The sequence below is a fragment of the Gastrolobium bilobum genome, unplaced genomic scaffold (genome assembly GCF_033153095.1).
Source record: "Gastrolobium bilobum isolate Gb01-03AN ecotype WA unplaced genomic scaffold, APGP_CSIRO_Gbil_v1 utg609, whole genome shotgun sequence".
NCBI classification, from domain to species: domain Eukaryota; kingdom Viridiplantae; phylum Streptophyta; class Magnoliopsida; order Fabales; family Fabaceae; genus Gastrolobium; species Gastrolobium bilobum.
In genome coordinates, this window is record NW_026899102.1 from 480134 (window position 1) to 493896 (window position 13763).

Below are 13763 nucleotides of genomic sequence, written 5' to 3' on the forward strand. Positions count from 1 at the left end.
TAGCAAAACTCAATATAAATTAACCCATGTGTTGAAGAAAGTTAGGCAAGGCGCTAGAGAAACCCTGCGAGATATTCTGAACAAATTATTTGATGAAGCTTTGCTGGTAATAGATCTTGACCCTCAAGTCTTTTTACATCTTATTACAGATTATCTATAGAATGAACCGTTTTCCACGTCTTTGGAAAAACAAAGGATAAAAACCATTGAGGAATTGCACGCAAGATATGAAAATTTCATAAATCTAAAAGATTATCAACGATGTCACGATGACCCAATTGAAAAATCCATATCCAATGAATTCAATCGAGATTTCAGAAGGATATTCAAAGATATTAAAAAGTTCGGAGACTATACGATGTGAAAAATCTCGCATTAAGAAAAAAAGTCTTTCAAGCTGGTTTCGTCAACTTCACCAAACCCGCACCAATCAAGAGAGATAATTTGGATGAAACCAAATTTTGCGAGTTCCGTGAAGATGTAGGACATTCCACGGAGGAATGTTTTGACTTGAAAAATACGATCGAAGCTTTGGTCCTGGAAGGCAAACTCAAAGAGTTTGTTGCTAATTGCAAGAACGAAAAAAATTCAAAGGAAGTGAGATAAGAGCCCGGATCGAGATAGAAACCCTCCTAGAAGAAACTACCAAGATAAGAGGAATTATAGGAGAAAAAACTATCGGCGAGATGCCCGACAAAGAGAGAAATATCTCCTTGTGAAAGGAGACGCCAAGGCGAACAACCTATATCACAACATGAACACAATCAACATGAACTCCCTAATAATGTCGCTAGGGTATTGGGGACCATTGTAGGAGGTGTTGCATTTGGGGGAGAAACATACTCCCAGAGAAAAATGCATTCAAAGGCTATTATAACAGTAGCCAACTATCAAAAATTTCAATCTTGCCCAAGGAAGAAGAGTCCAATATAATTTGATAAAGATTACTATGGTGACATAGTACCTGAACACGATGATCCCTTAGTTATTTCAACTTACATGGCCAATTTGCAAGTTAAAAGAATTTTCATCAATAACGGCAGTTCTGCCGACATCATCTTCTGGGAAGTTTTCTCGGGATTGAACTTCCCTGAGGAACAAATGACACCTTGTTAGACTGACCTGCTAGGATTTTTAGGAGAATGCGTACAGGACAAGGGAACAATTGAACTACCAGTGACCTTCGGTATCCTCCCTAGAGAAAAAGTTACTAAGGTATGCTTTTATGTTATTGATTGCCTATCTACTTACAACATTATTATTGGCAGGCCAACCATGGTTGTTCTTGGGGAAATTATTTCCATGCCACACTTGCTTATCAAGTTAAAGACCCCCCAAGGGAGGGTTGTGGCAGTAAAAGATGACCAAAGACTAGCAAGAAGTTGTTATAACATCAGTCTCAAAATAAATACTAAACCAGCTCCAAGATATCATCTCACAACTGCTGAAAAAGGAAGGCATCCATTAATATGATTTTGGACGTACACAAAGAGCTATGAGATGTTCGCCCCTAACCGAATGGGGAATTAAAGGAGATTTAGGTTGGCCCTCAACTTGAAGATACCACTAAAATTGGGCAACATATGCCCAAGGAGGAAAAAGAAAGGATAGTTTGAACCCTTTTAAAAAACAAAGATATGTTTACCTAGATAGTTGGTGACATGCCAGGCATTGACCCAACGTTTTGTTGTAATATTCTCTCCCAAGACCCAAAAGCCAAACCTATGGCTCAGAAAAAAAAAAAGAAATATTGCTCCAAAAAACAGAAAATCATTGATGATGAAGTTAGAAAACTTTTGGAAGCAGGGCTCATCAGAGAGATAAACTATTCTACTTGGCTGTCTAACGTCGTCTTTATGAAAAAAGAAAACGAGAAGTGTAGTATGTGTGTTGACTCCACAAATCTTAACAAATCTTGTCCAAATGACTCTTACCCATTACCCAATATTGATAAATTAGTGGATAACTTATCAAGTTATCAAATCTTATCTTTTATGGATGCATATTCAGGGTACAACTAAATTTCTATGTGTAAACCTGATGAAGAAAACACGACTTTCATAACAGACAAAGCAACATATTGTTATACCATGATGCTATTTGGCTTGAAAAATACTGGTGTCATATACCAGAGAATGATGAATAAAGTTTTCTGTGGACAAATAGGTTGCATACTAGAAGTCTGCATCGATGATATGATTGTGAGAACTGTTAAAACATAGAGACATATTGAAGATCTCGATGAGGTGTTTCAACAGTTACAAAAGTACAACATGTGAATTAACCCCACCAAATATGCATTTGGAGTGCCGCCGAAAAATTCTTGGCCTTTATGCTGACATACATAGGAATTGTAGCCAATCCAGATAAATGCAAAGCAGATATTGATATGGCTAGCCTAAGAAACATGAAGGAAGTACAACAGCTGATAGAAAGAATCACCACATTAATAAGATTCCTGTCAGTATCAGCTCAAAAATTCTTACCCATGTTCAGACTCCTAAGGAAACAAACTGCCTTTGAATGCAGTCAGGAATGTGAAATGGCCTTCACCGAGATTAAGAAGCATCTCGCTAACCTACCAATCTTAGTGAAGTCTAAACCAGACAAGCCTCTGATTCTTTATCTCGTTGTGAACTCTGAAGCAATAAGCTCAGTTTTGATAAATGAATCAACAAATAGGCAGCAACTTGTTTATTTTGTGAGCAAAGCGCTACAAAGACCTGAACTGCGATATCAACAGTTTGAAAAGGTAGCATTTGCATTAATTATAACATCTCGTAGGTTGAGACACTATTTTCAGCCAGATAAACGAACGGCAACACCAGCTTGCCACTATATCTGCGAATACTAGCCTAGCCACGGGCTTCACGACCAAGGAATATCCCGTGAAAGCACCTATCTCCACTAATGAAAATGAACTCTGCCCTATGAGAGGCGGCATGAAGCAAGACACTCAACACTATAAATGCAGAGTTATCCAGCCTAGGTAAGATATCTAATTTGAATACTTGAACCACTTTGAATATTGAACTGACTTGAGCGTCGAAGTGCCTTGCAGGTACCCCCTTCCAGTCACCTCCAAATTGCATAAATAATAAACTCACGACCTCCTCATCTCGCTAAGCAACCCAACATCTCGGCGAGACTCCACTCAATCTTCCTTTTCTTCATCAACATCCTTTATCTTCAACCGTGTGTGATCAGACCCAACCTAATATCTTTTGTACTGTCACATGTTAATAAAGTTGTGTTGCGATTAATAATTATAACACCTTTTATTATCTATGATGGACTAGAAAAAAAGAAAACATGAAAGAAACTGTATGTATATATTCCTTTAGTGAAGGAAGAATTACAAGAATATATATATGAGCAAAAGGAAAGAGAAAAAACAGAAAATACAACCAACATTAATAACAGAATACAACAGTGATAACAAAAAAATACAAGCAACAATAAAAAAGATACGACCAAATAAAAGAAAGGAGAGTGAATGTTTATAACTCCCAACTTGGTCAACAAAATTGAAAATTTAAAAGGAAGTAGAGGCTTAGTAAAAAGATAAACAAGATGTTTGGAAGAAGGAATTGTGAATGTCTTAAGTTGACCTTAAGAATGTGTTCACGGACAAGGAGGTAGTCGATCTCTATGTGCTTCGTGCACTCATGGAACACTGGATTTGCTGCTATATGCAAAGCAGACTTATTATCACAAAATTATCAATAGGACCCGAGGGCAAAACATGAAGATCTTTAAGCAGAGAAAATAACTACAAGAGTGTTGCTAATGGAAGTTGACTTAATTGCCAAGAGATATTGTTGGCCAAGAAATGAGTGCAAATAACTTTTTTGGTAAACTTAAACAATGTTGCTAATGGAAGTTGACTTAATTGCTACGACAAAAAATTATAGAGTAAAAACTCTTCAGTTTGGAATATTATTAGTGATCTTTTATTTAAGTCATTGGCAAGCATTATTATAAGTTTTGATTAAAGATCAGGGCATATTAAATTCTTATAAAAAGAAATTTGGATAGTTTATATTAAGTTATGTAAATATTATTATTGTATAAAAAATGTAACTTTTATTTTTCTTTGACTGCTGTAACAGAATCGTACGTCTAAGGTGATTTTGCTATTCTATAGCATGAGCAGTTGCAAATGTATTTTTTCATTGCCCTCATATGCGTGCAATAATAAAAATATTTACAGAAAATAATGTACATGACTTAGTTTTTTTAAAAAAATAAAAAATAAAAAACTGTATTTCAAAATCCGCGATTCTAGAGAGGTTTGCAATATTTATTTCTCGTATACCTCTCCCCTATGAAGCACCGACACTTCAAAAACTCTGATGTGTCGTGTTCGACACTTTTCGACACTCTGACACTCTAACACGTGTTATAGAAATTTAAAAAAAGGTTTAAAGGTTGCATTGCGTTGAGTTTTTAGTTTCAACTATTAGATTCACTTGAAATAAAAGGGTATTTGAAATATTATTGAATCGTATTTGAATCTGTACATAGGGGTCTCTATTTATAGAGACTTCTTGACCTAATTTTGACCTAATGGGCTTGGCCCAATATACAAGTAACAAACTAAATAAATACAAATAAATGACTACATAATTACTAATAAATGACTACATAATTACTATTTAATACAAATAAATGACTACATAATTACTAATAAATGACTACATAATTACTATTTACAACACTCCCCCTCAAGCTGAGGAATAGATATTTATCATTCCCAGCTTGCTAGCAAGTTCTTGAAATCTATCTGAAGGAAGCCCCTTTGTCAATAGATCAGCTAATTGACGCCTAGTGGGAATGTATGGAGTGGTAATCAACCCGCTATCAAGTTTCTCTTTGATGAAATGGCGGTCGACCTCAATATGTTTAGTCCGATCATGTTGAACTGGATTATGAGCTATACAAATAGCGGACTTATTATCATATAGCAGCTTCATAGGTCCCTCACATTTTATTTTTAGATCATCAAGTACAATTTTCAGCCACAGTAACTCACAAATGCCTTGAGCCATAACTCGAAATTCAGCTTCTGCACTTGATCTGGCGACCACATCGTGTTTCTTACTTCTCCATGTCACCAAGTTACCACAAAGAAACATGCAATAACCAGTGGTAGAACGACGGTCAGTCACGGATCCAGCATAATCAGCATCTGTGTAGACTTCTAAAGATAGATTGCCATCACGTCGGAATAACAACCCTTTACCAGGAGTACCTTTCAGATACTGAAGAATTCTCTCTACTGCCTGCATATGTTTCTTCTTTGGATCGTGCATAAACTGACTGACAACACTAACAACATAAGCTAAGTCTGGTCTAGTATGGGCCAAATATATCAATTTCCCAACTAGCCGTTGATATTGTCCTTTATCAACTGGAGGACTCTCCTCTTCATAACCCATCTTGTGATTCTGCTCAACAGGAGTATTAGAGGGTTTACACCCGAGCTTTCCTGCTTCTTTGAGAAGATCAAGAATATATTTCCTCTGGTTGATAAAGATTCCTTTGCTCGAATGAGCTACTTCTATCCCTAGAAAATATCTCAGTTTCCCAAGGTCTTTGACTTCAAACTCAGAGGCAAGCCGTGTTTGCAGAATCTGTCTCTCCACAAAATCATCACCTGTGATAATAATATCATCAACATATACAAGGAGCACAGTAAGCTTCCCATTTTGGGAGTGCTTGAAAAAAAGAGTGTGATCTCCTTGACTTTGTTTATATCCTAAGGTCATCATAACCTTAGTAAACTTTCCAAACCAGGCACGAGGTGACTGCTTCAATCCATACAAGGCCTTTTTTAATTTACAAACTTAATTTTCTCCCTTCACAGAATCAAAACCAGGCGGAATTTCCATGTAGACTTCTTCTTCTAACTCACCATTGAGGAAAGCATTCTTCACATCAAATTGGTTTATATCCCAATTGTAATGGGCAGCAAGGGATAACAAAACTCTCACCGTATTCATCTTTGCAACTGGAGCAAATGTTTCTTCATAATCAATGCCATAGGTTTGAGAGTAACCTTTGGCAACTAATCGAGCTTTGTATCTCTCAAGAGTTCCATCAGAATTATATTTCAGGGCATAAACCCATCTGCACCCTACTGCTTTCTTTCCAGTAGGTCTATCAATAACCTCTCATGTTTTATTTTTCTCCAATGCATTCATCTCCTCTTGCATGGCTTGAGCCCAATTCCTATCTTTCAAGGCTTCATGTACTGATTTTGGGATTGCAATAGAGTCTAGTGCTGAAACAAAGCTTTTGTGCTGCACAGAAAGATTAGCAGAGGAAACAAACTGGGAGATAGGGTATTGAGTACAAGAGGGACAAGATTTCTTGGGACAAGCTCTTTTTCCTTTTCTAAGAGCAATGGGTAAATCATCAGAATCAGTAGTAATGGGTAAGTCATCAGAAGTATTAGCATCATGATCAGAAATATGAGATTCAGGACTTACCAGTGGTTCAGACGATTGAGGTTGCTGCTGAGACAATGTGGGCTGTTTCCTTCTTTCAGGTGTCATAATCTTTCGTATCTCTGGTGTACTTGATGTATCAATCACATGAGAATCAGTCACAGGAGGATTACTCACAAGAGGATCAGACACAGGAGGAACAGACAAAGGAGAAACAGACACAGGAGGAACAGGACCAGGTGGAGGATACACTGACATAGGTAAAGGAGTAGACACTGATGATTCAAACTCAAAGAAGGGAGGTGATGAGATTTCTGGTGAAGGATTCTCCCCCTGAAGATGAGGATCTTGGAAAAAGGGCTCAGATTCCTGAAATGTAACATCCATAGAAACAAAAATTTTCCTACTACTAGGGTGATAGCACTTGTAGCCCTTCTTATCAGGAACATAACCAAGAAAAACACATTTAATAGCCCTAGGGTCCAACTTACTGCGATGATGTTTATGAACATGAACAAAAGCAACACACCCAAACACTCGTGGAGGAAGACTCATCATAGTTGGAATAGAAGGGAAAAAAGAAGTCATAGAGTGAATAGGACTTACATGGTCAAGTACCCGAGTGGGTAAACGGTTGATAAAGAATGCTGCAGTAAGAGTAGCATCTCCCCAATAGTATTTGGGTACATGTGTCTGAAACATTAATGCACGAGCCACTTCAAGAAGTTGACGATTTTTTCTTTCAGCAACCCCATTCTGTTGGGGGGTGTCAACACAAGTAAGTTCATGAATCATACCGTTATTTCTTATAAATTGGGAAAAGCTATGATTAACATATTCAGTACCATTATCTGTTCTTAGTCTCTTGAGTTTTTTACCAAACTGGGTCTCAATCATTTTATAAAATTGAAAGAACAGTTGTGGTACCTCATACTTTTCACGCATTAAGTACACCCAAGTTACACGAGTGCAATCATCAATAAAAGAAACAAACCATCTATTTCTAGAACCATGAGGGACTTTAGAGGGACCCCAAACATCAGAATGAATAAGATCAAAAGGTTCAACACTCCTAGTAATACTAGAAGGAAAAGACACACGATGATGCTTAGCAAATTCACAAACATCACAATGAAAAGACTCAACAGATTTAGACAAAAACAATGACGGAAATAAAGATTTGAGTAAACTAAATGGAGGATGACCTAAGCGCTTATGATGAAGCCAAATCAAAGAATCAGCAGTTGATTGACCATGAGAGATCAAGATGTGATTTGTTACTTTATTTGCAGGAGATTGTGACACCAGATAGTACAACCCACCTTGCTCTTTAGCACTACCAATCGTCTTCCCCGTGGCGAGATCCTGAAAAACACAATGGGTAGGATAGAAGGTTACAGTACAATTCAAATCTTTTGTAATTTTATGAATAGAAAGAAGATTCGTGGAGAGTTTAGGAACATGAAGAACATCCTTAAGATGTAAGGACTGCTGTAAATTTATGTCACCAGATCCCGCAACTGATGTATGAGAGCCATCAGCTACGGCTATTGTATGAGTTCCAATGGTAGGATGATAAGAGGTAAAGGAGTCAGCACAACAAGCCATATGATCAGTAGCACCAGAATCAACAACCCAAGAATGTTTAAAATCATTACATGAAGAAAGGAAAGAATAAGTTTTGGAGCTCATACCAGTCATAGTCAAAGCACTAGTATCAGATGGCTTACTCATAGAATCAAGAATGGTTCGGAGCCATTCCAACTCATCTGGACGAAATGCAGGTTGGGTCTTATTACGTGTAGGAGTTATTTCAGAGGAAGTAAAATGCGCTTCACCACGCAACTTTGCCATCTTTTCTAAGATAGATTGCTTTCCATAAAGGCGAAAGCATAAATCCTTGATATGACCTGTTCTTTTACAATAAGAACACCATCGATCATCTCTCTTAGGTCTAGAAGAGGTACCATCATAAAATTTTGAAAAAGAACTCCTTTGAGAAGAGGCCATACTGCACAGAAAATGGTCAAAGAAAAGCTCCAAGAAGCCAAAAAAATCACAAATAAATACCAAACGATGTCCGATCAAAGAGAGGAGCACAGATCCAGAAAAAGGATGAAGGGACGATCAAGATCGCGGTGGTTCGATCCGGAAAAATGATCTCATGCGCCGCCATGCGCCGGTGAGATTGGCTGCGCGTGGGCTTCACTCGCGGTTGAAGGGGCGGCGCGTGTGGGCGCGTGCGGTGGCCGTCCGGTCTGAAATTTCTGGAGCAACGTCGTCCGGTGAGCGCGGTTCTTTCTGGGTCTGTTTGGAGTTGAAAAACCACCGGGAAAGGGTCCAATTGTGATGAACAGATGCTGTCTTGTGATGAAGAATAATGGAGACGATGAACAGTAACAGAGATCCAGTATAACAGAGATCTTCTCGGTCCAAGAGGTCCCCGGAAAAAAAATCCGGTGGCGGCTGATGGCAGCGAGAGACAAAAAGAATAAAAGGTTCTTGTTCTAAAGACAATAGGCGCGGAAGCAGAGCCCTCAGGATCGAGAGCTCTGATACCAACTTGAAATAAAAGGGTATTTGAAATATTATTGAATCTGTACATAGGGGTCTCTATTTATAGAGATTTCTTGACCTAATTTTGACCTAATGGGCTTGGCCCAATATACAAGTAACGGACTAAATAAATACAAATAAATGACTACATAATTACTAATAAATGACTACATAATTACTATTTAATACAAATAAATGACTACATAATTACTAATAAATGACTACATAATTACTATTTACAACAGATTCGTTGAATTTCGATTACTATTTTATTGAGTTTAATATAAATATTTGGGATGTCTTATGTTTCTTTGCAGAATTAATGAATATTATAAGTTTTGTTTATTTTTTGTTAAATTATTGAATATTAAATATAATATATACACTACATAAATTAAAAATATTATTTAATATCAAAACGTGTCGTAACGTGTCGAAATCTAACATTTTTTAAAATTAACGTGTCAGAGTGTCGTATCGTATCGTGTCACGTGTTCCGTGTCAATATTGGTGCTACATAGCCTCTCCCTATAATCTCATGGGATTGGGGTACGTGTACATTGTGTACGTGCTTTATTCTTTGGTTACTTTATTTACTTAGGTTTTGAATTTTGAGTCTATCATTTACGGAAATTACTTTTTATAATAAAATTAAATAAAAATCTGACACGAGAGACCATTTTTTTTTTTTTGCACCGTGTATGACTAATCTCATATTTTAGCCATAAATTAATATAAGAACAATAAAATTTTCATACTTAAATTTAAATTCAAGATCATTAATTAAACTAGAATAACCTGTGCCATTGAATCTAAGTTCGTGATAATCTACTTACTTTTTTTCAAAGTTATTAGGAACCATTTGTTTTTAGAAAAAAAGAAAGGCTGGCGGCATGCATACTTCTTCCAGAAGAAATGCATGCGAGAAAATTTAAGTTAAGATTCAATGAATGGCCACACTTAACTGTTATTCAATCTTTTGGGTATCCATATTTAGAGTGCGACTGCCAAACGTAGTCACACAAGTTGAGATGTTAATAGACCGAGCCGAGTCGAGCTTTGTTCTTAAAAGATTAAGTCTGCGTTTAAATGTGTTAGCTTGACTAAGCCTGTTACTTGTTATAAATATAATTATTGGCCTGCGGCCTGACTTATTTACAAAAAAATAAAAGCCTGATCTAGCCTGTTTTAAAAAAATAAGACAACAAAAAGTTATCTAAACATAATATACAATCAACACTATTAATTCCATGAATATTCATAAATTCAATATATATCCAAATAGCATAATATAGAACAAAATCATTTAAAAAGTCTGTTTAACCAATAAAATAGAGTGAAATGGATTGAGGAGAAAAAGAGAACTATTACAAGTAGTATAAAAAATATAAAATGAAAATGAAAAATAATGTACTAGGCCAGCCTGGGAGGCTCTAAGGCCGAACTTTTGAATTGGAGCTTGTGACCTTTTTTATTAAACGAGCTTTTATACAAGTTCAAGTATGATATCAACCATCAATTTTAGATATGTAAGCTCAAGTCTTCACAAACCGAGGCAAAGGCCCCTGAAAGACTCCTGATTTGTTTAACGACCCTACACAAAGTATTCAACCAGTCAATCTTATACGGCCTTATTCTTTTTTTTTTTGGGGTAATATGTAGGGTCAAAACAGCCCCACAGAGATTATACGGCCTTATTCTACAAATGTTATTGTAGAGGCAATTTTTTTTTGGTCGAATTGATTTGTTATCTGATGGGAAATGAATTTTTTTAACATATTCATAAATCCAACAGTGAATATTAATCACGAATTTGTTTGTGTTTTTTAAAAAAAAAAATATTTTTCGATAAAAAGTATATCCAAACTTTTTAAAGATAATTAGATAAATTACTAAAATATAGAAAAATTTTATTAATTAAAAGGAGTAATTATTTTTTTGAAAAATAAGCTATATAATAAAAACAAGCAATTTTTAAACAAGCATATTCAAATTTACCAGAGTCCAATCTCCCCCATTGTCCTAACGCTAGGCCAATAATGTTACATTAAAAAAAACAAAAAGTTTGACTTGTTGGCGGCTTGGCGCAAATGAGATTTACTCTAAATAAATTTTTGGTGCAACTGCTGTATCAAAGATTCAGTGCATCTCATTAATTAAAATATTACATGTTAGTTAAAACAAAATTTCTGTCAAATTTTTTTTCTCTTCTCTGATGTGTAATGTTATCATTGATGAGATGCACTAAATTTTGTAATACATTTATTCAGAATCTTGACTGTCTAACCTTGACTCTTGACGGTCTAACCTGAAATGCATTGAGAGCACAATCTTGACGGTCTAACCATAATTGCAAGGCGCGTATATCGCAGTGCTCTACACAGCACACTTGTTTATATAAACAAACCATCGCTGGGATGCAATTTCCATAACTCCATATCGTTCTTTATTTTCTTCAATCACAAACCATTTTGCAGCAGCAAGTTGTGATAGACATATATATTAAGATTACACAAAAAATGAGAGATATAAGGAATGCAATGCATGGGTTGAAGCCAGCCCTCTTGATGTTGGCGGTGCAGATTGTAATTGCTACTGCGACTGTGCTCTACAAGCTTGCCATAAACGATGGAATGAGCATTAGAGTAGTTACTGCTTACCGTCTCATTTTTGCAGCAGCATGCACTGTTCCACTTCCTCTTATTTTTGAAAGGTCCATATCCCCACAACTTCATTTTGTTCCTACACTTTTCCCTATAAAATTACCTGAATACAGGTGTACAATATTAATAACTAGCTAGGCTAAAATGGTTTTTCCTTTATTATTTTTTACAGGAAGAACAGACCGAAGCTGACTTGGAGGGTGGTTTTTATGTCATTCTTTTGTGGCCTATTTGGGTAAGTAAAGTTTTTTTTAGGCACGTATGTATGTTGCTAATATATTGTACCGTAAGTAAAGATTTTAACAATTTTTTCACATGATCGTGTAAATATAACAGGGGAACTTTATTTCAAAACCTTTACTACGAGTCCTTGAAATTGATATCAGCAACATTTGCTTCCGCTGTTTATAATCTCATTCCTGCCGTCACTTTTATCTTGGCTGCCGCCTGCGGGTATGTATTCACACCAATCACTTTTATTAAGTTTTCATTTCAACAAAGCTGTTTAATGTTCAGGCCACGTATGAGATAGATGATTACTGATAACTCACATTGTTTTTTCCTTAGTTTCGAAAGATTAAATTTGCAAACGATAGCAGGCAAGACTAAGGTGTTAGGAACGATAACAGGAGTTGGCGGGGCAATGATGCTGACCTTTCTCAAAGGTGTAGAAATTAACATTTGGACCTTCCACATTAACCTTTTGCATAAAAATGACCAAACGGGAACACTAAATGGTGACTCTGGTAGTAAATTGCTTGGTATTTTTTGTGGTCTTGGAAGCTCCTTCTGTTTTGCATTATGGCTCATCATTCAGGTCAGCATAAGTACTTTGATATCAGTTATTTTATTTGCAAAATTGAACTTTCTTTGGATTTATGGTTCTCTTGTCATTAATCACCATATGACATTGCAGGCTAAGATGAGCAAAGAATTCCCAAGCCATCTCTCGAGTACAGCTTTGATGAACTTAATGGGGGCAATACAATCTACTGTTTTTGCCCTTTGTGTTGAGAAGGATTGGAGCCAATGGAGGTTGGGTTGGAATATTAGGCTTCTCACTGCAGCATTTTCGGTATGTTAATTACCTAATTAGCAATTAAAACATTGGTTTTAAGAAATAGGTGGTGAAATTATGATTGATAATAAAATGACATGTGCTAAGGTGAATTGGTGGTGTTGTTACAGGGTATTTTGGCCTCTGGAATAATGGTTATTGTCATTGCATGGTGTGTCAAGATGAGAGGCCCGCTGTATGCCTCTGTTTTCAACCCTCTTGTGCTTGTGCTTGTTGCCATTGTTGGTTCCTTAATGTTGGATGAGAACCTGTACTTAGGAAGGTATATATACACCAAATCCCAGTGCACCTAAATATATTATAATTGACTTTTATGATCATTTTCAACTGACATATTCATGGTTTGGTTTTTGAAACATGTTTAATTAGTGTAATTGGAGCAGTGCTAATTATGATTGGATTATACATGGTGTTGTGGGGTAAGAGCAAAGAAATGAAAAAGGTGACTCACTTAGAAATCACTCCAGGAATTGAAGAAATTGAGGTTGTTGTCACATCCACGACCATAGATAATGATAAAAGTAACTGCAGCAACAATAATCATTCCTGTATTGATGGCAATTTTATTTGCAAGGATAATGATAATTCAGCAAAAACTGAACACGAAGTACATGACATCGAAGAAGAAATAGCTAACAGGGACATAGAATCATAAAGGGTACATGTTGGACACAATGCCATCTTTTCCACTTGCCATTGTTATAGGCAGGCCAGGAGAAAGGTTTTTGTGATCCCCCTTTGTATTTCCACAATTTTTTGATCACTTTAGTCATTTCTTTTATTTATATATTTATTTATGCCCATATTTTTCAAAGGAAAACCATTAAATTTTTGTGGTCTGAATCATAAATTTCTTTTTCCTTTGGAAATATTTTGCTTGTGTTCCCACCGAGATGGGACACTTTTAAAAATTATAAATTAAAAATAAACATGATTCTTCACATAATATCAAAATGTGAAGTGATCAATTATTTAACTCCTCCTCTTCAAGTCGATGAAGTACAAACTTCGATT

The 13763-nt window shown here is 36.1% G+C and overlaps 1 protein-coding gene across 1 annotated transcript; it reads left to right on the forward strand.

Moving 5' to 3' along the window:
* The first annotated feature begins 11527 nt into the window (after nt 1–11527).
* On the forward strand, nt 11528–13404 carry LOC133287240 (WAT1-related protein At1g25270-like). Its single transcript, XM_061484805.1, has 7 exons — nt 11528–11721; nt 11844–11906; nt 12008–12124; nt 12239–12488; nt 12588–12746; nt 12860–13011; nt 13119–13404. Exons 1-7 carry the CDS (start codon nt 11528–11530, stop codon nt 13402–13404), a joined length of 1221 nt encoding a protein of 406 aa, XP_061340789.1.
* Nucleotides 13405–13763: the final 359 nt, after the last annotated feature.